At 37.0% G+C, this 25,429-nt stretch overlaps 1 protein-coding gene across 2 annotated transcripts in view; it reads right to left on the bottom strand.

Annotated features, from left to right (window-relative positions):
* Positions 1-25,429, bottom strand: part of GAK (cyclin G associated kinase) — a 76,670-nt gene that overhangs the window by 34,082 nt on the left and 17,159 nt on the right. For both annotated transcript variants that reach the window (XM_030467346.1, XM_030467345.1), the window contains exons 4-14: positions 25,209-25,323; positions 24,624-24,766; positions 21,449-21,574; positions 20,227-20,316; positions 14,729-14,864; positions 13,998-14,110; positions 13,319-13,430; positions 11,055-11,178; positions 4,388-4,437; positions 4,148-4,296; positions 1,714-1,836 (exon numbers count right to left, since the gene is read on the bottom strand). In XM_030467346.1, the coding sequence (XP_030323206.1) occupies positions 1,714-1,836; positions 4,148-4,296; positions 4,388-4,437; positions 11,055-11,178; positions 13,319-13,430; positions 13,998-14,110; positions 14,729-14,864; positions 20,227-20,316; positions 21,449-21,574; positions 24,624-24,766; positions 25,209-25,323 (1,281 nt within the window). The remainder of the gene's footprint in view (positions 1-1,713; positions 1,837-4,147; positions 4,297-4,387; positions 4,438-11,054; positions 11,179-13,318; positions 13,431-13,997; positions 14,111-14,728; positions 14,865-20,226; positions 20,317-21,448; positions 21,575-24,623; positions 24,767-25,208; positions 25,324-25,429) is intronic.

The raw sequence follows: 25,429 nt of genomic DNA, 5'->3' as shown, positions 1-25,429 counted from the left end.
GCTGTGTAACCTTTCAAGGATGAGCATCACTGCATGGCCCCAAATAACTCCACAGAGCAACATGTTACTCCAGATGTCCAGGAGTTACTACAGCCTCTGGCACATGTGCTTCAGCCTTGTGGTATCAACAGAATGGGATGCCAGTTAAAAAATGATCCAAGTCATTGTCAGTCCAGAAAGATGTAACTGTAGCTGAAGCACAGAGCTGCCACTTAAATCTTGTTTTACACTGCTTGTTCTCAACCACATCACTCAGATTAAAATGTAAAAAATTAACAATCTGCTGCATTATTGCAAATCTCTACAGTAAACGTCAGATTCACACAGAATTATCCGGGTTGGAAAGGACCTCAGATCATCAAGTCCAACCCTTGATCCACTACTGCCATGGATCAAGAAAAACAAGGAAGCCCTACATGGTTCTGAATCCTAGCCACATAGAGGAAGTCTCACCTTTACAAAAAGCAACTCTCATATTTTGTTACCCAAGAAAGTGTATCAGACTAAACCATTCTCTCTACCAGACAAAGCATTCTTTTCAACCTATATATCTTAGCTTTTAAATCCACAAAAATTTCCAACTAGGTGAATCCAAGACATATGGCAGATACCATTAATTTTTAGTAGTTCTGGTGCACATTCTTCACATCACATCTGTCATCAAGCCATACAGATATCAGATTATTTCACACCTGAGTTAAAGGCATCAGGTACCTTGAAGCAGTTCAAAGGAAAGATGTTACAAAGTCTGGTGCTAATTCATCATATCTGCTTATCTAGTTGATCAGCAATCATGCGATACTGAGATACTGTAAGTATAACTTTAAAACAGAACTAGTTTCCTAAACTCAAGGCAGCACTGAAAATCCCACTGGGATTTGTTTGCACAGAAGTATACTTCCTAAGGAAGTACAGTTTGACAGATTACCAAATCCTCTTTCTGACTTTGATATGAGTATTCCATATTGGCTTCTGTACCATAACAAAGAGCTGGTTTTGAATGCTTTTCAGCAGCATCATAAGCACTGTAACAACAGTTATGATGTTAAACACTCTTTACTGCATGGGAAAACAAGAATGTAAATATTTTTGCATGCAATTTTCTTACACAAATGTAATGGTAACCTCATGTTTTCAATTCTGGAGCATGGTAATTTTTCTTTTAATTCATGTTATACCCTCTCTATATTTGACACAAGGGAGCTCTTGATGAGAGTTTTATTGTGTTTTGGAGTTATATCAAGGTTACAATACATTAGAAGACAGTGGAAGTTGCTTCTGCGTGCAGCAGATAGCTGGGTAAATTCCACCAAGAGTCGTGTAGTCAGTTTCTGCAGTTCTGCAGATACATATTGCATTCTAAACAGACAGCTGGGATAAATGCAGTGTACACCTAGCTGTCACACACTAACAAAAATTAGAGCAAACACTGAAATAGCAGAGATTTTCTTACAAAGGCAATTTTGCCTTAATCCCTCCTATATACTGTCTTCCATGCTATATGCAGCAAGCAAGGGCTAAATTATCCTACTACTTTCTCCTACTAAGGAGAAAACTCACAAATAACTTTGCTAAAGACACAGCAGGATGGAGTTGCCTCAAGGCAGTAAAGAAAGCCAGTAATATTCACAAATTGAGTGGATACTAGCATCCTTAATTCACAGTTTAAAGCTGGATTAAGCAAAACACCTCAGATTTAGACCAGTTTCTTACAAGGCAGTGCACAATGCAAACGTTCTTCTGGTCCTGCTTCAGCCATAAGTGCATGTTCTTGCATATACTATAAAGATTCTGAAGATTTGGTGCTCGTCTTGCTGGCCAGCCACATTCAGAAACCTGCAAGACAGAGAGCAGAGGTAAGAAACAAGATTACAGTCACACTCAGTTGCATTACCTGAACTGAGTATCACAAAAAACAACACAAACCAAAAAAACCTCTCAATGAAAGTTTTGTGACAAGCTCAGGAAAAAAGGCCTAAAGAAACAGTCTGACATAGAAAACCTCCTATACCTTTTCTATATTCTAGTAATTTAATTTAAGGACAGAGCAGTTTCAGAAAGAATCACTTTGCAAAAGATTTAAATTGAATGTTCTTTTGTTAGTGAATGTTCATGCAAAGTCACCACTGAGTGAATAAAAACTAAGGCAAACAACACTGTCCCACATGTTCCCATACACCACAGGATTCAATGCAGGCTTCAGCAGACCTTAAATATTACAATAGCAGTGAAAAAAGCCATATTGCAGCAGTCTAGAAAACCAGGTGTATGCAAAAAAGCAGAAATAAATTACTTTTTTTCTCATTTACTGTTTACTTTCTGCTCAAACACTAGTTTTTAAAAAGATGTATACCATACAGACCTTACCTTCTTTGACTGCATTTTAAGCTCAAAATGTTCTGATCATTAGCAGAATATTTAATAGAGAGTACACAACCTCTCTAAGCAATCTGTTTCAAATAGAAAACAAAACTAGTAGGCTTCAATGCTACCATAAACTTTAATCAAGGTTAAAGAAATTTGTACAAGTTTCATACAGACGATACAGCAAGAATATATCATTTAATAAATACAAGATAAGCAAAGTGTCAGAATCAAGAATTCATAAAGCTTTTCTTCTCTAATCAAGTGTAGCTTTGCCAAGATCATCTGCAGACAGTAAAGGAAAAGTAAGCTGCTTTAGCTTCCCACATGGCTCCTCTGACTCATCACTGAATAATTAACTCAGTCAGTATTGCTCACTGTGCATCTGGTTTTCAAAGATGGACAGAGAATATTTCCCAAAACTGTATTTCAAGAGTTTGTTTTCCAAGTAAACTATCTAACTTGTGTTTTTTTTTTTTAAAGAGAAGACAATGCTTTGTAGAAACTTCTTACATAGTCCCAAACAATAAAGTGGGCAGGAATCCACAATGTTTTGACTAGTTATGATCTACTATTACTCTCCAAGAAAACAAAGACCGGAAGTTAAAGTGAATGCCAAAAAGATAATTGTAGAGTTCTGGACCATTGGTAGATTTATCCATGCTAGTATTCACAGTATCAATAGAACCAGAATACCAGTGTAGAGGCACCTCAGACTTGCATAACCAAAAAAATGTGCCTACTGTAAACAATTCTCTAGTTTCAGAATTTATAATTCCATAAACAGACGTTGATAGCTTTAATAAATCAGTTAACTGTATCAGACTCAGCAGATTTCTTAGCAATCTAGTGCTAAAAAGCATCATGAAAGAGTCTGCTCTGAGGTACCTGCTCCAAATAATCACACAGGAAACCTACTCCATGATTAAGCTTTGTCTTCCATGCTCAACTCTGCCTGAACCTCATATTGAACCAGACGCAGATAAAGCATCTTTCCACCCAAAGAGGCCACAATGGGTTTTGCAAGTGTAAACAAGACTTTGCCTACTCCTCAAGTTTACCCAGAAACAAAAGGAAGTAAGTGATAAGTACCAGAGAGAATACAAACACACCTCAGCATGACAGTTTATGTGAACTCAGATACTGAAATAATGCTAAGGATGGCTCTACAGCATAAGGCCCATAAGGGGTTTCCTTCCAGATGCTCCTCTGGGCATTCAGTATTCTGGGGAAGGGGCATGATCACTACAGACAGTTCAGGTGAGCTCTACTGTGGCCAGCTAGGCAACTCACAACATGGTAACAGTTTCCACTGTTGAGCTTCTTACAGGGCAGCCTGAGTGTACGTAGAAGCCAACACTGAAGTCCAGTATCTTAATACCTGATAAGATGCCCTCACTATCTTGTTACTGAACGAGGCAAATGTCTTCATTTCAGTATCAGAGAAATTTTTAAGATAAGACTTTTAAACACATAAATTATTCTTCATTTAAAGCTAAAACATGTAAGGTATATATACAAAAATTCAAATATGTTAATAGCCTAGGAAACACAGATTTTAGTGGGTAAGATTAAAGATTAGTCTTCTATCATTTAGGTTCAGATTGAAAGCAAAGACAAGAAGAATATATGTTATTCCTCAAACTCATATTTAGACTTATTCTTTTGTGATCATTTCAATTACGCTACCTACTTGAAAATATTTCACAATAGAAAACTGAAGGCATAATCAAAACATTGTGCTGAAAGACCCTTTACAGAAATATGCAATAACTATACATACTCTATTATGAAATCTTGAAGGCCTGTATGTTCTTTGAGAGAGATTGTATACAGCATAGTGTCCAGGATGTTTAGAGTCCAGACACAACCGCACATCTTCTATGTTATTTTTGATGGCAGATTCTACACCTTCAGCTGGGAAGGACATCACTGAAGACAGAACAACAAACATCAGATGAAGTATTAACTTTATACATGAATAACAACCAGAAATTATTCTTAAGAGAGACAGTTATCATACCAGCGATTCTGGAAGTGATGTATGATATATCCAAGTCTCCTTTTGCATAACTGAAACAGAAAACATTGGAGTTAATACTGGGAAATAAAACTATTCAATCCTAAGTCTTAAAACCCAGGTCTCTCAGGCTACACTCACCACCATGAATAATGTTTTATTTCTTCCACCTGACATTTGTTACCTCATACTTCAAAGCTTTTAAAATAGAGTATTCAGAACAGAAGTTGTATTTGAAGAGTTACTTATTTACATCAGTTACCACAAAACCATCTCTAGGGAGTTTAAACAGATGCTTTCAATGTTTAACTCATTTCTCTAACCCCTGTTCTTACTGAACATTCATTATAGATACCAGTTTGAAAGCCTAATGTGGATGCATTAACACTGTTAATGGAGGACACAATAAGACTGTTGGAACAAAAGGAACAAAAAGACTGTTGGAACATCACGTATCAAATGATGCAACTCTAGCATGCTACTATCTGGCCCTGATGGCCCAAATGCCCAATTTCTAGATTCCATATGAATGGAGTGTACCTGAATCTCTCATTTAAATAATTCACCCAAAAATTAACTTCCAAAACTCCCCCAATGAGCAGAGCATTAAATCATTACTCAGGTTCCCATACAGTTGTGCTGAGTATTAAAGAGCAGCCTTTTTTTTTTTGGTAAGTTTCAATTTCTTTTTTTCATAAAGGTTCATTACCTTAATTTCATCACCTCATTATGTCATTGATTTACTATTCTCAGTCAATTATTTCTTTTTTACAGGGTATTTGCTGTGTAGTACAATTTAAAAAAAAAAAAAGATACAAAAGCTTAAAAAAAAACCACCTAAGAGGCCCAGTGCAGCCAACATCCTTTAGTATAATCACATAGGACTACACTACTGAAAGGCAAAATACGAACACACCTCACCTACAGAATTTGGTTTAGATACCCTTAACGAAACTAAGTCAGTAGCATATCTCCAGAATACCAAAATATCATGAAAACACTCTGGTGCATGTTTAAGGAATGCAAAGGAAGTAATAAAGTAATGTTTTTATACTTCTACAAGATTTAAAGACTGCTTGAAAGAGCAGACCTAAGACACTGCATTTAAATTCTGAAACATCAAGAGAACATTATGCTGTGATTTCTTACTATTTGCTAGGACATGAAGGAGTCCGGAAGAATTGATAATAAGATTATTGAATTTACAAGGACTGGGAAGAGAATTTTAGATAAGGCAAGAAAACAGCTCTGGAAGCAAGAACATGAAACAGTATTTTGCAGACTGGCATAATTAGCATTCTAACAAAAACAACCCAGGGTCTCAAGAGAAAATGAAATTAACACAAGGAAGTTTGACAATCTCAGTAGGAGAAAAAAGTCAGTCTTGTAAAAATGAAGTGCAGCATTAGAAGCATGGACCATACATACATTGCTGAAAAAGTGCGGCTCGGGATGTCAACAACAGTACACAGGCAATGCAAGCTTGATGTTATGCATGAAAATAAAATTGTATGCCTGTTACATGAAAGCTTCAGAATGTGCTGTTGTTATTAAAATGTAGCTGTAAAAATGCAAAACTCAACGGAAGCCTCCTAAAACATGTGATGTTATCCTTGAATTACTGTAACTTGAAGTTACAACTGAAATATCTCTGAAACCTTCAGAATGAAGACTTGAACACAAGGTACTCTGTTTCTAATAGAGTGTTTGATACCAGACTGGTAACTGAGATTCTGTAAATGCCAGAGAGGAAAAAAAAAAAAAAAAAAAGCCTATTCTTCACACTGGCAAGCACTTACACATTTCTAGATACAACTCTGTAACTAAACATTAGAAATACGTTCCTTGCTTTCATTTTGTTAAAATTTCATTTACATTGCAATATTGCTGGCAAGTGATTGCTGGCAAGTGATTAAAAGCAGAACACGCAAACAGAGACTGCATAGAGCGTTTCTGGCTTTCAATCCATACTGAAATCTCTGTACTTTTTAAGGCTCTAATTGATAAGCTAAGCAGGAAAATATATTATGACATCAGCATTTAGTAACTTTTCTAATGATACCAGGTTACTTCAGCTACTGAGAGCTCTAGTGGAAAATGCTGCAAATAATACATAAATTTTCGTTTTGCAGAATGCCTAAGCAAAATCAGAATTTTAATCAGACATTAAAAAACTTTTCACTGTGTAGATGATTTGCATTAACACTCTTTACAGAAAACAGCTGTACTTAAAGAGCATGACTAATACTGAAAAGAGATTAGTTCAAAATAATTTAGTGATATTAAAATCAAAAATTCCCAAAATAAACCCATTAACATACAGCCCAGACTTCCACAACAGTGCAGTTACCTTGTGTTACTAACAGCTGAGAATGACAAAGAAATAAAATGACACACCACCCAGCACAGCTACAGTGTGAGCATGTAAACCACCACCCTCTGTTAAATAATGCTCTAACAGTAATCAGTCTTCCACCAGACATCTCTACACTCAAACAGTAAGAAAAAAAAATGAATCACACATTCATAGCTAAGCACAACCATTTCTGCAGCTTATAATTTTCTTTTTTTAAAGCCAAGAATAAATGCAGCACTGAAATTCACAATCTGTTCCCGCTTGGTTTTGCTTCATAAAACTGAATTAATTATTCAGCTACCTAGTACAGCACAAAGATCCATGAAATAAAACATTAATAAAGCACCAAACCAGAAACAGCATTAACTTAACACACAACTAAAACTATCAATAAAAGACAGTTAATTTTTCCCTACATTATTATAACAATCTCTTCAGTGAAAGAGAGTATTTTAACAAAGCAAAACCAAGACCAATCGTAAGCCTCACAGGCTGCTCTCAGTATTAATGAAGATTGGATACTTGAAACATATATATATATATATATATATATGGTATTTGATAGGGCACCTGTAACCTGAACTCAACCACAAAAGCTGGTCAAGGGCAAGGCAGCATCACAAATGAGAGGTAAGACTAGCTGAACAGATGTATATTACCAGTCACAGATGCATACAGGTACTGGAACTAAGTTCCCTTCTATGCAGATGCTGCTCTGCTGTATCAGGCCCCTTCCCAGAGCAGTGATTCTCTGCTTTAACTGCATACACATCCTGGTAATTTCTCCTAGATCAGGTGGTATCAGAGAGCTGAACCTCTGTTGCTCTACGTTCTGTCTCAAGTAGCTATAAACTCCTTCTGCTTGACCTGAACCTGCAATGCAGATTGCACCTGCACGTGATGTGGCCTGGGGGACACTTGAGATAGCCCTCATTCACTTTCATGGGCCTAGCAGCCTACCTGTGTTTTGATCCTGTGTCACTTGTCTGCATAAAAAACAGACCAAAATTTGAGGTAAGATAAAGGCAGCTATGGGAGAGATGAAAAACTAGCTTTTTTTGTACTAACTAGAGAACATTACCTCTTCCACCACAGGTAGGATTCAATGAGAAAGAACAGACTGTCTGCAGGTAAAGGAAATAATGCCACAATTCAGAAAGGCAATTAATAAGGAAGGAGAGAGCCTACCTAATGAGATGACAGACTCCAACACAAGGAGTGTTTAGGTGTGGTGAGGAAAATGCACGACAAGGAAGAGACATTTTAGATTGTCCAGAATGTCTGCTTCTCATGTTGGTTGAAGAGATTTGGAAAGGTAGTCAAGGATGCAACAGTAGAAGAGGAATTCTCAAATCCCTGACGGTATCTGCTGTAGCCACAACACAAGTTTGTAAAGGCAGAGAATGACCATGACAGACACAAGTATGTCTTATAGCAGATGCAAACAAAGAAAAACACTTCAGCTTAGTTAAATCATAAATAGTTTAAGAATGTACAAGCCCAGTAGGACTCTCAGTATCAGTCAATCTTTAAATGCTAAAGAACATGAGACTACCTTAGGTGCTGCATAACAAGGTATTTTTCACATTATGTTTTGCCACTTCAGTGAACTGTAAAACAGTTAAGAATCAAAATACACGGGAGACTTATCCAAGAAAGAAAATGACAGCACGAAAGGTCACTAAAAAATATTGGCAAATTGCAAGTGGAAAGTTTCTCTTTCAACTTTGATTAAATAGTATCAGGAAAATAAGTGCTGAAGTAACTGGTTCTCACTAGCATAATTACGTACTTAGTGCATTCTCTCATCTTCGTTTACCCCCCAACCCAATGACCAAATTAACATCGGTAACAGAGAAAACAAAAAAGGCAGTAGTATTAAGACAAAGGGTCCTCCAAGATCTGTTTGAGTACAGAGATTAACAAAAATGAGAGCCTCACATGCTCTGTCAGCAGAGATGATGCACAGAAGTCACCTAAATATTAACCTTTATTAATCACTCCATATAATAATAACAACAACTGTGAGGGATTAGTCTCCTTCTAATGAAGCTGAAGAAGGCCCATGGCTTGTCAGTCCAACTGAGATTCTACAATACTCCCATCCACTAAAAGCAACAAACCAAAACTAGGTTATACAATTACATTCACAAGCTACTTAATTCTAGTAAATACCCATACACAGCTTTGTGTAACTAATACAAGATGTATAAGTAAAGATCTTTTCTGTGACTAATATTTAGAAAATTGCACAAGACATGCACTGATCTGTCTCAAACAGCACTGAAGATTTCTGAGAGACTCCAACACCACAAAGTAAATAGTAGTGCCAGATAAGGTTTGAAACGGTGCAAAGGATTCAGTTTCTTAAGTCCCACTCAAATTTAAGGCACAAATAATCCTGCTTTGGGGCTCTGTGCAGTACTAGAGAGCCTCAAGTTCCATCTCATTCACACTTTTCCATTTTGGCCAAAGAAGGGATTCTACCTTAAGTGCCAAGTTTGTAGTTCCCCCACAGAACACTAACTAGCACTTTAGAAGTATCATAACTCTAAGAATAAGACAGCAGCTGGATGTTCAGTTCCTATTTTACTCCTTGCACACTATACTTATTACTGAACCAAAGGAAATCACACCAAAAAAGCCAAACACACCTGTTAGGCAAGAAAAATAAAGTATGGTGCAGGAACACCGTAAGCCATTCCATATTAAAAAGTCAATTTTAGACAGTCCTAATCCACCACTAGAAAAGGGAAAAATTACATGAGATGAAGTTCAAAAATATAAGTAAACTTCCAGTGGCCTTTACTGAAGAAATGCTTGCAAGAGCAGGAAGAGGAAAATTCTTCAAATAGAACTAACTGATAGGGGCAAAAAAACCCCCAGAAAACCATGACGAGACAAGAGCAAAAGAAACTGAAATGCAGTACTTCTGAAGTATGTAGTGCAATCAAAATACAGTATCAGCATAAGATCTAGTACAGTAACACAGGCATGGGAAAGTAGGGCTTATAAATCTGTGAGATGTGGAAAATAATTTAAGTGTTATCTGTCACAAAGGAAGAAAAATTTCTCTGCTGCAAAACTTAAATTATGGAAGTTCTGCTTAAATCTAAGACAAGGAATTAAGAATCTTCCAGTTTGTAAGTAATAGAGCTATGAAAGTCAAGTAATCTGCAAAATATTTCCGTGCTTTACCACACAGACAATTGTTCAATAAGATACCACAAAAAGAACAGAAGTAGAACTGATGAGAAGGGGAGATGAGGATCAGTTCCACATAAGGTATCAGGTACAACAAGATAAAGCCACGGACAGGAAATTTAAACAGGCCAAGTGTGAGAGCAAACAGCTGCACTTGAAGTGTCTACAGATGTGCGAGATAAGCAGGTAACTTATTTGATCATCACAAATATAGAACAGTGCTATGCACAAATTACACTTTGACAGAAAAACATGAGGAATGAGGTTCAGTCTGGTTCAGTCATGTTATTTATGGCAAACTATCTGCTCTTCCTACAACTACAAAGAAAGCCAAAATTTTTACACAGCACAGAATTTTATTATGCATTAAAATGCATAAATCACAGATTAATATTGATCATATAAAAGTACCAGAAACAAACGAAATGGGACTGATAATCTGGTTAGAAAAAAATATCATAACACCAGATATCTGAGAGCATGTACAGCAAAACAGGAGTGTTCTTCCATATAATGAAGGGCAAAGGAGACAAGCAGTGCAGATCTTCTCACTTTGCCTTGAGAGTGTAGGAATCCAGGTAGACTGGACTGAAAAAAACTGAACTGGAGAGAAAAGCTCATACACTATTTCTCTGCATTTTTATCTTCTCATTTCTGTTTTATTTATTTGAACCTTTCACCTCTCCAACTTTACTTCCTCACGTTCACGCAGACCCTACCTATTAAATTTAACTGATTCATTCTGAATGACTGTTCAATGCAACACCTCTCTGCTCTACATCCAGCCCTCTAGTCCTCATCTCTCCCAAGATTTCAGTATCTAAGATACAGCAGGGAAAATAATACTTATGGACAGGATTTGACCCCAAAATTCTCAGTTCTAGCATATGATTGCTAAAATAACTTTTTTATCAACATCAGTCATTAAAATCTCAGTCCTAGCTACCAGCTATTAGAACTCATACTTGGAAAAGTATGCTGAATTTTATAATTTCTGGAGTAAACTCCTAACCCTTCATTTAGAACTCTTACCAGTACATTTTTTTTTTATTATTTGTTCGTTTGGTTTTTGTTCTGTTGTTTTGTTTTGGTTTTGGTTTTTTTACTCACTTGGCCACAGACTGGATAACTTTAGAAGATGTATCCTTAATATTAGTGAAAAATCGCTCTGTTCCACCCCTCAGAATATCAAAGAACCCTCCATAAGTCTGGTCACATTCCGCAACGGTCAGGCCTAGAGTAGTTGAATAAAAATAATTGTACTTTAGGTCATATCCTGTAATACGTTCCCTAATAAAGCAAGCTGCCAGCAAAGCTGGAAGTGAAGGCACATACAGGCTACCTCTTGCTGTAAGGCTCATAGTTCCAAAGTCCTCCTTAACTATGACCTATGCAAAAAAATAACACTTCCTGAAGTCAGGAGGTACTAGGGAACGACATTGTTTGTTTGAATGCTAGCACTTAAGAAAGAATAAGCTAAAAAAAATTCTCTAAATAAAGCATGTATTTCATATTGCCAGTGCAGCAATGATCGAAGTGCATGTTATCATCAGCAAATCTATTTAAGCATCTCCAGTAGATATTTTAATATGAGGCTTTAAAAAGTAACTAAATTATGCTAGTTCTTTTGAACACAACACCCCCGTTAATATGATTGTATAAAACAAATGGTACTCTTTCTTGCACAAAATAGAGGGCCAGACAGCCTTTTCATTATAATCCTACAAGGAAGGTGGATTCTTCCACAGGTATTGATATACATAGAGCATTACTGTAGTAACACATTACTACCATTTGTCTCAGTGGCAAGTCACCATAAGTAATATCAAGCAAGAAATAACATGTGGATGGAAAATTGACTACAATGTGAAATATTACCTTGCTAACCTCTTCTACATAAATGAAAATGTTCCATATTCACATATGACATTATAAGATGTGTGCAAACTTTTGTTTTTTAATAAGAAATTCAATGCAAATAAGCTTATCAAGCTTCTTGTCTTCTTCACTATAAAAAGTGCAGGTATTTTCAACTGAGTGAACTCTGGGTTATTTCTTCTGGTTATTTCTTACAGAATAGGTACACCAGGTTTTAACTGTCTCATTCTAGAGACGTATTTTGTTTGATTCATTTTAGTACTTCTAGCCCCACTACTTTTTTCCCCTCAGAGTCCTTCTCCTCACCAATGATGTCCTACGGTGCAACAATCTGGAGAAGTCCTCTCTGAACTATCCTCCCATAAACAGCTGGGCCCAAGACTACACCAGCTATGGCCGTTCCCCAAAGTGCTGACTGGACAGCCAATAAACAGAGTTGAGGCTGCTGCTTACTCCCTTTGAGGCTATCAGGCACCGGTCTTTTGGAAGCAACAAAGCTGAACAGGTTTAGACTACGATCATTTAGTAAGATGCATTTCAAATTATCAGACAGGGTCAAAAGCCTTTTAGGGGGCCAAAAGGGGGAGGGAAAGATGGACCTCAGATGCTTTCAGAAGTATTTCTTCCTCATACAAGATTTTCACAGGCTAAAATAAATATGTTGGGTTAAGTGTCTCCTTAGCATTAATAAACTACTGTGGCCCATAATCAAACCCCCAGAAATTGCTTCTGCTTCTCTTTATTGGACTCCATCAATGGTTAGACACCTATTTAACACAGTTATACCAAAGGCACAGAATGACTGCTGCCTTTAAGTTGTAACAAATCTGATGTTAAATAGTTCTTCTTGGCGAACAAAAGCACTGTAACTTTCCCACATCAAAGACCCAATACTGTAGGCAGACAAAAGACATGAGCAGATTCAGTAACTTCTGATACTCAGTAACAAGGCTTCAGTTAAAACACAGCACTTCTCAGAAGACTTTTTAAAGATTAGATTTAAACTCCTCTTAAATTTTCCTTTTTTCACAAGACACTTTTAACTACTACTGTCTCAATGAATGAGAAAGCTTTTGGATTTAAAGTAAGCCATTTTTATTTGTTTGTTGTAAGGTGAAGACCACTTTGGCTACCACTCTTGTTCTTAGAAACATTACTGCTGATTGCATCCACCATTTCCATCAAGTTTTAGTTCACTTATTTCAAATCTTCTGCCTCTACAGGTGAGTAGTGCCCTTTAGGCATTTTATTAGATTTTATTATTTTACATAAGAAAAAGAACTTCATCTTTCCCAACAATGAACTGGAGAAATTCACATTTGCATGCACCAATGTACAAACAAACCCTGCAAGAAATAAAGCAAGGTTAGAAACACTGATATAAATGCAAAATAGCTAGTACATGTGCAAAATGCCTAAAACCCTCAAAATTATTTTTATTTTCATAGAAGATATGCAATTTGTATCACACTACGATTGTCTCTTTCTGCGCTTACCTGCATTGTACATGTTGTTGAGCTGTCCTGCAGGCTTGGAGCTCTGAGAAAGTGAAGTAACAGATGTCCAAGGCTGAGCATTATTTCCATAGCCTCCATTTTGCTCCAGAAGCTGAGGAGATTAATACTCATGATAAGAAATTTCTTGCCAATTTAGACAACTTGTTATGCTTTGTAAATTACCTTTACCAGGTGAGAACAAGCAAGCTATCAGTCACTGAGCCTTAGGAGAAAGGCAGAAAAAGTTAGGAATCACTAATTGATTCACTTGCAGTTCTGTGCAAGCTGAGCACTGGGCAGAAGCAAGATCTAAGTGAGTTTCAAGTTAATGAAGGAAAAGACTTCTATATTAGGTTTTTCTGGGCAATTTAATTATGATTAAGTGCAGCACAACAAGCAGAGGCCTTAAGTACTACAGAATGACCCATGATCATGAGAATAAGCACTACAAACTACAAGTTTTCTTTAATATCATGCAAACTTTTGCTTTAAAATGCATATTTTCAAAGAACCTACAGGTGATAAAGACCAATTGAGTTGAATTTTGAAACAAGTTGGAGTGCAATTTTCAAGACTAAGGAACAGAAGACCTACTCTGACATCTGCTACTAAACTTTCACTCACTGGTCAAAAAAGGAGAGAAGGGAGGAAAATACGACTTTTTATGAGACACCTTTACCTCTGTGATGGGGGATTTAGGATTCACATTCCTAGCTGCTGCTATCTCCTGTAGCTGATTCACAAGTTCAGTGGTTGACAATCTCTCCTCTGGATTCACCTTCAAAGTAGAGCCTAAAGAAGGAGATACAGACAATACAACAGAAACACTTCAGAGATTATCAGAGCAAAAATTGATTTCTTCAGTGCACTCCACTACAACAAACAATCAAATACATGAACAGAGTGGAGTAACTGCTAAATCCATTCCGAAATACAATTTTCATAACAAATATCACAAAACCCCCCACAATTTAAGGTTAAGAATATTTCAAAGAATATTATTTGAGGATCAGTTAATGAATAACCTCAGAAGTAACTTCATATCTAATATTCGTGGAGTTTGAGGCATGTTTCTGGCACTGTAATTACAGTTTCCAATTATCTATTTGAAATTTAAAGGAAATGTATTTTCTATGGCAAATTAAAAAAAAATAAAATCAAAACACTACTTGTTCCTATGGAATAATTTAGATCAACACAAGCAACATTAAGCAACACAGGCAAGAGCACCAAACCCCAGAAGCTTCATTTAATGTTTCCAAGTTCTTTGACAATACATTAAACTTTTTAATGTAACGAGAAGTTTTTACAGTTACCATTTTTCAACTTCACATCAATAACATTTAATCATCAGTAATACATGACAGTCAATAATAAGATGCATCCATAAAGACAAATTTGTAAACTTACGAATGAGATCATGGAACACAGAATAGCGAGTGTCATTCTGTGGAATGGCGTATTTCCCATTGACTATGCGAAGTTTAGCTCCATCTTCAAATGGATGCTGCCTAAAGCACAGCAAGTACAGGATACAGCCCAGAGCCTACAACAGAGATAAAGGCAGAAATATTTCATTGAATCACCTAGGCTGGAAAAGACCCTTAAGATGACTGAGTCCAGTCCTTAACTTAACACTACCAAGTCCTCCACTTCACTATGCCCCTAAGAACCACATCTATACAGTTTTAAAATACTTCCAGGGATGGTCACTCAACTTATATCCCTGTTTGTGCTCAGATCAACCTCTACCTTGCTGCAGTCTCCTCCAGGTACAGGTAGCTTTTAGCAATAAGGTCTGCTCTCAGCCTCTTTTTCTCCAAACTAAACAGCCTCTGTTCCCTTGGCTGCTTTGTATAACAGTTGTGCCCTAGTCCCTTCATGAAGCTTTGTTGCCTTCCTTAGGACATTCTTCAGCACCTCGAAGTTCTTCTTGTAGGGCTCAAAACCAAAGACATTACTTGAGGTGCTGCCTTACTAGTGCCAAGTTCAGGGGGATGATCACTTCCCAAGTCCCCATGTTTTTACCCAGAAAACAGTACACAGATATCATGGTGGCATCACAATAGCTAGAACACTGGCAGTGGCAGCTGGTGACACTGAGAGCTCAGAGTGACAGATCAGTAACCAGGTGAGCAAGGGCAGTGAGAGGAGGCTGTGGAGGCAGCAAGTGCCCATGGTGATGGGATGTGGCTGCTTCATACTAAAGTCAGACACCTGGAGAGGTAAACAACCTGACTACAGCACATTCTTATCCTCTCCCTCATCTACCACTGAGCTGGAGAATTGACAATAATCTACAGGATAAGGTAACAACCCTTTGGTGATATTAGAATACCTTTGGTGGTATTAGAAGCAGCTGGAAGGTCCTCAGATCCATGGACAAGGAGACCTCTGTGGCCTTTTTCATCAAGTACCCTGGGACTATGTTCCTGGCACTAGCTCTAGTGATGTAGTGCCTGTATCAGTGGGCAGAACGCTGGTGGTGGCTAGCGTTTTTGGGCCAGGATAGGTGACTCCTGGCTAACAGGGAGGCATGGAACAGACAACCTTGGTGTTACAATGGCAGAGCCTCAACAAGGAGGCAGGAGGTGCTCAGGGTAACAACAGCTTCAGTTGGAAGTTTCTCCTATCCTTGGCAGGTGCAGCCCAGGAGAGGAACATGAGCTGATCACGGCACACTTCTCTTCTTCCTCTGCCACCCAGCAAAGGAGGGTTGCAACTTTACACCAGAACATTGATCCAAGAATAAAGAAACACCTTATTCTACCATTGTGGTCTACAGAAAGCCAGAAGGTTCCCACAGCCATTGACAATGGGAGGAGCCTTGCAGCACCCACCTTTGTGTGAAATTTATCACAGGATGAATAAAGTTTAAAAATACAAACTTTCTGATTCATTGAGTAATTCTCCCTATTTGAGCTGGTTTTAATTCAGGAAATGATACTGAAAGAAGAGTTTTAGAATATGAAATTGATTAAGCTTCCTAATGCTGCTTGCAAATGGCAGGTTTCCAATCACCAACTGCTGACTCATGCAACTCTGTATATATTCCCTGTGCTTTAGTGTTCAGCTTCACATTGCTTTGGAGATAATTAGTCCTGATATTTCTCTGAAGTCAAAACACTTAGTGAAACATTCATTTGCTTGGCACGTCAATTAGACAGCTTCAAGCATCAATACTGTTACTAAATTGGCTGGGGCAGAGGAGGGAAAGTGTTCCTTTCATGGAAGTATTCAGGCTAAGGGATTCTCCTGTTCCTGTCTTTTAAAAATATCAGTTTACAAAAAATCATTTCATGACTCTGGTCATATAAAAAAAACAACGAATAGTCTTGCAACACCGAGAATATTCAAGAACCTTTACAAAAAGGTTCAGAAGTTTTACTTCACCTCTTGCTGTGCTTCAGGGAGACTCATTTTATTTGTGGGGACAGAATTTGGTCTTCTGTATTTCTGAATCAGATGCGTTCTGCTATGCAATGCACCACTAGGTAAGCATTTAAGTGTTGATCCACTTGTTTAAAGGACACGAGGGCAACAAAGTACGCATGAAATGATTGTCTATTTCCTGCAATCTGAAGGTTATTCAATTACAACAAATAAAATTCAAGCTAATTTTCAGATGTTTTCATTGAAACCTCAAAAATCACAAAATCAGGACTACCATATTCTAGGTTTCCTAGGTGTGCCCAAATTTGATACCTTTGAAACCTAACAACGGAACAAACACAGAAGCCAAAAATCAGATTTTAAATTATAGTTTCTGAATAGTCAAGGTTTTATGGATTAGCTAGGATAATTCCATGTGTTACTCATGTAACTGTAAATTAATGTATATTTTCAATGTTTACATATGTTCCACCTGGCCTATAAAAGTCTGATAATAAAGAATTCCAAAGCACTCAAGAAATGTTTGCACAACAGACTGGAAAATTCCTCAGTTTTATTTTGATCCCAGCTTAATTCCATGAGCATATCAGCTTTTACAGTGTCTACAAATGAAAACACCAGTGAAGATGCTGGCTACGAGGTCTGCCTGCTGCCTCCAATTCTCTGCGTGTACTGCCAACAGATGTCCTTGGGTGTCACTTTATCCCAAGAACAGTTTCATAGATCTAAATGTTAAAGACTATCAAAAGTTTGATATTTATTTCCTCCAAAACAGTGGATAAAGTCTCTAAGTTCAGGGACAGAAAGAAACTGTATATATTAACTCTGTATTATTGTATACAAAGTATATTTTTCTGAGTTTGTTGGTAAAAAGTTCTCCATAACATATACATAGAAATACCGTATAGTCCACATTAATTAATTTAACAAGGGAGTACAGGAAATACCACCTACTCTGTCAGGGAAACACCTGTTTACAAAGAAGACAATTGAGCTGGAAGAATGAAACTACTTAAGTAAATTACTCCCTGTTCAGTTCAAGAACCAGGCACATGAGAAGAAAGCATCCACAGCCACGTGGGGGAGAAAAGCACCAAGATAATCAGCTGAACACAGAGGAAGTGTACATACCATTATGATCTGGTTTTTGCTTTAATTGATAAAGAACGGTTTTCATTCCCTCTGCTTTAACTTAGGATTGTAATAGTGATGTAATTTGAACATTTAAAACACCAAATGTGATAACCTTTTAGCCAAACTGAATTCCAGTGGCAACAATTCCTCAAAGCCAACACCTTCCTCATTGACTGAACATGAATACACTTAAGAGAAGAGCTCATCTCCCCCATAAGTTTCCCCAAAGCTACAGACAATCCCTCTACAGAAACCAGGCAGTCTTAGCCTAGGTCAGTCTTAGCACACACATATATCAGCAAGTAAAAAAATAGAGGCAGGACAAAGTGACCAAATCTAACTATGAATAATCTTTTAACTTCTTGCTGAGCCTCTACCAGCAGCTAATTTAACCATCCCTTAAAGGGACAGTGGGGTTATTGGAACGTCATGGTAGTGTTTGGCAGGGAGGACGTATTGAATCAAAACAGAATACTGTTATTTTTCCACTGTACAACTTCATACAAGAAGTTGAGCACTTCAGTTGGTGAACAGCTTTGTGATATAGCTGCACAATGGTATTAGAGCAAAGTAAATTCTGAACAGAATTGAACTACAGGATCTCTCTTTCTACATATGAGAAATTTTTTATCCCACAAAGAATTAGAATCTCCTAGATGCCTTGCTCTGACAAAGAAATTTTTTACCAGATATTGGTAATGAAAGCATAACTTTGAAATTTTACTCTGTAATCAACTTCATTCCAAAACCCACTCATCTCCTCAGAAATTTTTTAGAAAAAGAATGAGATTATATGAAGGGCATCCTGAGTCAAAAGATTACTTTAATGCAGAAAAAAAATTATATAGTGAAATTCAGGTAACTTCAGTTTGGGAAATCAAAATAATTTGGAAAAAAATGGAAGTATTTGAGATTTAGGGCTTTTTTTCTGGAGACGCAGACTTATGTAGGGAATGCTCAGAAAGCTGCTGGTCAAGCCCAAGAGCCTCTGATCTTACAATTGATATTTATAATCACATTCCCACTGTGGAGCTTATAAAGTGGATAACTTATTTGATTTATGCTGCTCTTTCAAGCACTACACTTCTATCTTCTTTATATTTCTAAGTTTGCACAGTTATGACTGCAACCAGGTTACCCATTCTACCTGCCTTCTGGAGAAAATGGTTTTGTTTATCCTAACTGCAAACTACAAGATCAGTTATGCTTCCTGAGGCAATGCCATATTCTATTGCTAGAGAACTTGCTTGTTTTAATTGAACCCACAGTGTAAAGGAAAAAAAAAACCACACAGAAAAACAAGTTCCAATGAGATCATGGCAAAAGGAACAGATCTTCCAAAGACTGAAGAGGAGACAATCATGTCAATACTAACTGATAAAGAGTTAGTAACTGCAGCTGTCCTTTTAAGGGAAGCTTTAACTAAATGCACTTCTAGCTTTCTGTTTAATTGGCTGTCGTATTGGCTCAGACTGTCAGTATTTAACATGTGAATTGACTAAACAGTCAGAAAAATGTATTTTTTAGTATTTCTTCACATGCCAAAAGAAAACCACCAACAGCTGCAGGAGTTGAACAAGTTTCCACAATATCTTGTAACTAATTTAAGAAACTGAATGAAGGTGAAATTCCAAATAAAAACTTCTAAAGCACCAGTATTTCATACTACCAATTTGTCTTTCGATGCACTGTCAGTACAAATAATAGATGAACAGCTTGACACATGCCTCTATAGACAGCATTTAATAAACTAAATCCCTAAACACAAAGTCACAGGGCAGTACCTTACTATTATTACGGTATTATACAGCTGGAAAATGTACAACCAAGTTGTACAATCCAGTATTTACCTTTAATTCCAGCTACAGATTTTTTTAATGCCTGTTAACAGCTTATCATTCTTTCTATACAAAGCATGAATGATCTCTGCATGACTCTTATCACTGCTATTTCAGTATTTTATTTACATGCCATTCCTAGACAAAAACATTTCAAATTCAGAAACAGGAGCTACCAGGATTCTATGCATGTCAGAAGATGAGACAACAATTTGTCTCTAAGGACTACAAGTATTCTGGTTCTATGGTGGCAAGCTCCAAGTGGGCAACATTTCTACTTAGTCTCTACAGCTACTTAGTCTCAAAGAAGTTCAGCACTGCCTCTCACACTGGATGTCAAGTTATATTTGGTAGAAAATCTTGAATACCACATCTCATTCTTAACATTTATATACACAGTTAACACTTTAAATTTTTATACCTAAAGCAGTCTGTTTATTTTAGCTCTTTTGTCTATTTAATCAACAAACTGACATAAAGACTGAAAAATCAGCTTCTGCCTCATAGGTGCTTATGCCATAATGAAAGAGAAAAATTTCTTACCCAAATATCTTGTTTTTCAGCAATTGGAAAATTTGAATACAAGTCTATCATTTCTGGTGTCCTATACATTGGCGTTGTATTCCTTGTGATCTGCAGAAGACAGGATTTCATGAAACAAACTTGAATAGTAAGTTCTAGAAGGATTCAACAACGGAAACGGCTCTCTGTGTACTACGGATAGCACTCTCAATTTGAAAACTAATTTGGCAAATACTTCCCAAGGCAAAGGCCATCAACTGAATTCTGCAGCAGTCACAAAGCTTAGATCTTCAGCCAGAGAAATGTGGTAGGACTCAGATAAATAACTCTGTGACACTCACAAGCCCTTCCAAACAGCAAAGCATGGTTCCATATGACACAAAGAGATCAAGACAAAAACGCAGAAAAATCAACAACCAAGCAAGAAATAAAATTCATGTTCCAGTTAGTATTTACCACGTTTTCATTACCGTGACAGGGCAGACACAACCCATGAGTTATGCTATGTTCACAGGGATCCCTGAAAAGACTATTTCTATCATCTTTTTCTCTAGACTGCACAAAACAGTGGAATACCATCATCTTTTCTTCTCCAGAAACCAAGGGATTGCACTCCAAGAACATACTCCCACCATCTTGGAAACCAGCAGAGATTCACAGTATCAGAAGCTGAATTCATCAACTTGAAGTGTCACTGCATTTCGTCATACTTAAGTCTGAGTCCAGCTGATGCGCTGCCTCGGATTCATCAGCATTGCTCTATATTCTATACTAAGAAATGCACTTTGCAAAAACATGCTGTGGCCTTAGCAGTCACTGCCCTACAGGCACTACAATACTGCCTACTCCAATTCTGCTCAGCAGGCTTGCCACTTCAGGTATCTATCATCCCACTGAGACAAACAGATGAGAAGGTGGGAATAATTTAGCCTTAAACTTTTGACTTTTTGTCAAGACTGCAATCAGAAGACACTCCAGTGATCACTTCTACTTTCACACTGGATTGAAGAATGCATGCTGCCCAAGATGAAGCAGGGTTTGTGTCTGCAGCTATAGAATACAAACTATGTTTGTAATTGCAGTCAGTGTTTCAACTCTGGCAACACAAATACAAACCCAAAGTTTTACAAACAATACTACAACTGAAGTAATGTTCATTTGTCTTAGAAGTCCCATGAATTAGTATCAAACTAATAGTTAAATTAAGCCACTGCTGATATTAATTATATTAAAATAGTCTCACCTCTTCTTCAACCAGTGCTCTTTTCTGTGCAGACCAGTTGTAGTCAGGATAGTAAGCTATAGTTGTAGCACTACCAAAGTCACAAAGCTTAACTGTCCCTTGGTTACTAATAAGCAAGTTTTCCACCTTCAAAAGAGACGGAATAATAAATTAGACTTATTCTGTACACAGTAACACAAATGCTTTTAGACATAACACTTACATATATACTTACATAAAAAATATTCACTTTATCCCAGAATGTTGTTCACAGGTTTACAAAGATTTCAAACAGTAATATAGTTCTATATGGTAGCAATACAGGCAATTTTAAAAGCATGCCAAAAACAGAGTTGAAACATTCAAGACAGCAAGATATGAACTCTAGGAAAAAAAAAAAATTCACTATGATGCCTAGGAAGAGGTCAGTTATTTTCAAAGGGCACTTGCAGAAGCAGTATCTTGGAACTCAGATGTTTTCACACATAAAACTGAACACTCAGCTTAACTGCAGTAGGATGGAAGTTAGGACTGCTGAAGACAGAAACCAGGAAGGTACCAGTAGAGAAGTAGGCTGCTGAGGGACACCCAGAAAGTAGCAGCTGTGACCCTGTGCAGGGACAGAAGCCAGCTATTTGAGGACCATGTGCTGCCTGAGTAACTCTTTGTCATCCTTCCCTCTTCTTATGCCACAGAATCCAACCTTCCCAGACTACTAAATAAAATGGGGAATAAACTCAAAGGGAGGGGAAAAGCAAGTATTGGGGCAGAAGTATTGTTGGGTCATAACCATAAAAGGGCTGAAAAAGAAAATCTGTATCTCCCCATAAAGTAAAAAAAAACAAGGTATAAAAAAGTTAAGAGGCGTATTAATAAAATCACAACACCACATTTCAGAAAACTGGGTTTGTCTTCAATTTAAATTTGAAACCAGTAGACTTCTTTCCATGAAACATCGGTTTTCATAGCATCCTACTAGCATAACTTACACATGAACCTTCCAGCTTCTTCCATTATAATTTTTAATACACTGCAGGATGCTATAAGCCTTTTAATTATGTGGTTAGAGTATCAACCTCAATGAGCAACCTGAATTCCATTCTCTGTTGAATAACCTTTGCTTATCAATATGCACAATAAAAAGGATAGGCACTCAACATTAAATTTATACACTAAACATGGCCACAGTATGACCACCGACCAAGATTCTGCACACTATATTCTGTTTTTTGCGCTTTGATAGATGTTGATAATAATCAAAAATATTAGAGCTTATTTAGTTCTTGACAGGCCCTATAAGCTGTCTTATTCAGGCTAGACGTGTCTTCTATGGCAAATCCTGAAAAGATAAATTCAGACAATTATAATACCTGAAAAGCACTGATATTTTACAAATTTTCCTCTATAAGCTTAGAATTTTTACTGATTGGTAGCTAGCCAGGTTCTTGTAGTGCTTTACAAAAGTAAAATTCATCCAAAGGAGTTCAGGACCAAAAAAAAAAGCGCTGCACTGACAGGAAAGAGAAGGAAACCACAGGAGGACAGAAAGAAGCCATGACTATGAAGGTGAACTTGTTTTTCATAAATCGTTATGCTGTTAGTCAAAATAATTGAGAAAAACCTTTTAGGACTCCAACCCAACTACACCCCTCCCCAAACTCTACACTAGAATCTCAGGTCTCAATTGAGGCTGGCAGTTTTTCATGCTGCTGACCTAAATTCAACCTTCTGGAAAGAACAGCACAGTTAAATGATTTCTATTTGGCTCCTAGTTGCAGTACAGTGTCTGCCTCTTAAGAGCACTTTCCAGCCCCTGTAGCATGAAACAAACACGAAATTCCTGTCTTTTTCCACTTATCTCTGCCAGGTATTTACAATTCTTGTAAAGAAAAACAGACTCTGAGCATTATCTCAACTGCTATATAAGAAATTTTATATTTACAATTAAAAAAAAGAAAAAGTTTTTTATCCTTTTTCTACAAGCTTTTCTCAGGACTGGTGTATAGAAATTTTAGTGCAGAACAGAATACTTTATTCTAGAAAGTAACAGCAAGAAAGCTCTACCCTACCTTGCTGAAAACTTTTGACATTATGCAGAATCCTGCTTAATGATACTGAGGAAAAAAAAAAAAAAAAAAAAAAAAGAGTGCTCTATCAAAGCTATTTAATCAAAGCTATTTAATCAAAGCTATTTTTGTATTAAGATGCTACATTAGTGCCTAACATCAAAGTTTCCAGAAATGGTGCTGAAAACACTTAGCACACATTTACTCTTAAAATGTGGTTGCAATTTTCTTTCCTCAAAGTAATAAAGAAAGCACATGCTTACTTAAGAAGGAACAAATTTTCCTTTTTTTAATGTTCAGCTCATACCACATCAAACAGGAAATAAACCTGTTAAATTCAGACAAATTCAAGAATAAGAATCTTCTTATTTTGTTTATTTTTACAAAGGTCACCTCCTTCCACTAGGCTGAATGTATATGTAGGACAGCAGAATCTCACTGATGATTAGAACACCATCTAAGGTTCAGCTTACATGTAATGGTTAATCCTTGTCTTCAAAACACAAAATTCAAAAACAGATGAAGTTCTTTCAAATCTCAAAAATTTCTAGGGATACACTGCTGTCTGCAGCACAACCCGGCAGCATCTTCATAAAGGCTAACAGAACGAAAAATTAAGAAACAGATTCTATCACTAATTATGCTTACCAAATTTTATAACTCAAAACAAGCCCTAAAATACAATGCAAGTTATTAGTTCTAAAGCAAATAGCTTACTACATATTCTCAAAGGCCACACAGTCTTTCATAGAAAATCCAACATTATCTTCTCTTGTCTTTCCAAACTTTACCTCTTTTGTTTAGAAAATTGCTCAAATCAGAACTGCAACTCACAAGTCCTAATTGGTTATTTTATCAAAAACAAATTACTAAGACTAACTTAATCAGCCAGGCACAACGTACTACTTTTCTGTCTGCTTGTATATGTAGTACCAACGCCAAAATTTCAAGAAGATCTTGTTTGAAGAGATGCAAATATTTCAGCGATTATCTGACACCCAGAACTTCTGGCAAGACAAAAGATCTGCTATATTCAAGAACATCCACTACATTTAATCAACAGGTTAACACTGATTCAGCCCCCTCTTCTGCTTAAAAAATTCATCCTTTATTTAAACATTGTAACACACCTTTAAATCTCTGTGGATAATAGGAGGCTTCTGCTTATGCATATGCTGGACTGCCCTGCAGGTCTGATAAAAGATCTTCAGAACTGTGTCACATGAGATTAGTCCTTTGGATTCGACTTTCTTTAAGAATTCCGCCAACTGTCCTGCAGGGAAACAGAGTCATTCACATAAACACACACAGAACACCACAAATTCTGAAAGCCTGGAATGAACAGACAAATGCTTTTCTCATCAAGGAAAATTTACAGTCTTGAGTTGTATTATCATATAGATATTCATAAAATGGAAGAGCCACACAGACTGCAGTGCCAAAGGAAATGATGCTCTAAGAAACTATGCCTCCTCTTCCTTCTCCTGACTAGTCTCCACCACAAAGAACTTAATGATTATCCCATATATAAGTGAGGTTGAACTGTAGTTTCAAAGAATATGATGATCCTTACTATATAAAAAATGAAGCTGAACTCTAGCTCCTCTGAACTATGATGTCTTTTAAGAGGTTTTCAAAGCTTCTAAGCTGTGAAGTAACCTATGCAAAACAGCAGCTTGAAGCAACATGAACTATGGGAAAAGAAAAAAGTTTACCTTTGCACAACTCTGTAAGGAGGAGAAACTCTCCCTGTCCTGTGTCTGATTCTTCTTTTCCTATAGATGCAGCAGAGCAGAACTGGACAATGTTGGGATGACCTGAAAGTTTTTTCTGGGGACAACATGTTCAAGGAAGATGACTGTCAAGTTTATTGATACTACTGTAAAAAGCAGTTCACAGACATTGGATTCAAAATGTTACCCTAAAACCACTGCAA

The sequence above is a fragment of the Calypte anna genome, chromosome Z (assembly GCF_003957555.1).
Source record: "Calypte anna isolate BGI_N300 chromosome Z, bCalAnn1_v1.p, whole genome shotgun sequence".
NCBI classification, from domain to species: domain Eukaryota; kingdom Metazoa; phylum Chordata; class Aves; order Apodiformes; family Trochilidae; genus Calypte; species Calypte anna.
The sequence above is the reverse complement of the archived record's forward strand: the minus strand, read 5'-3'. Positions and strand labels throughout refer to the sequence as shown.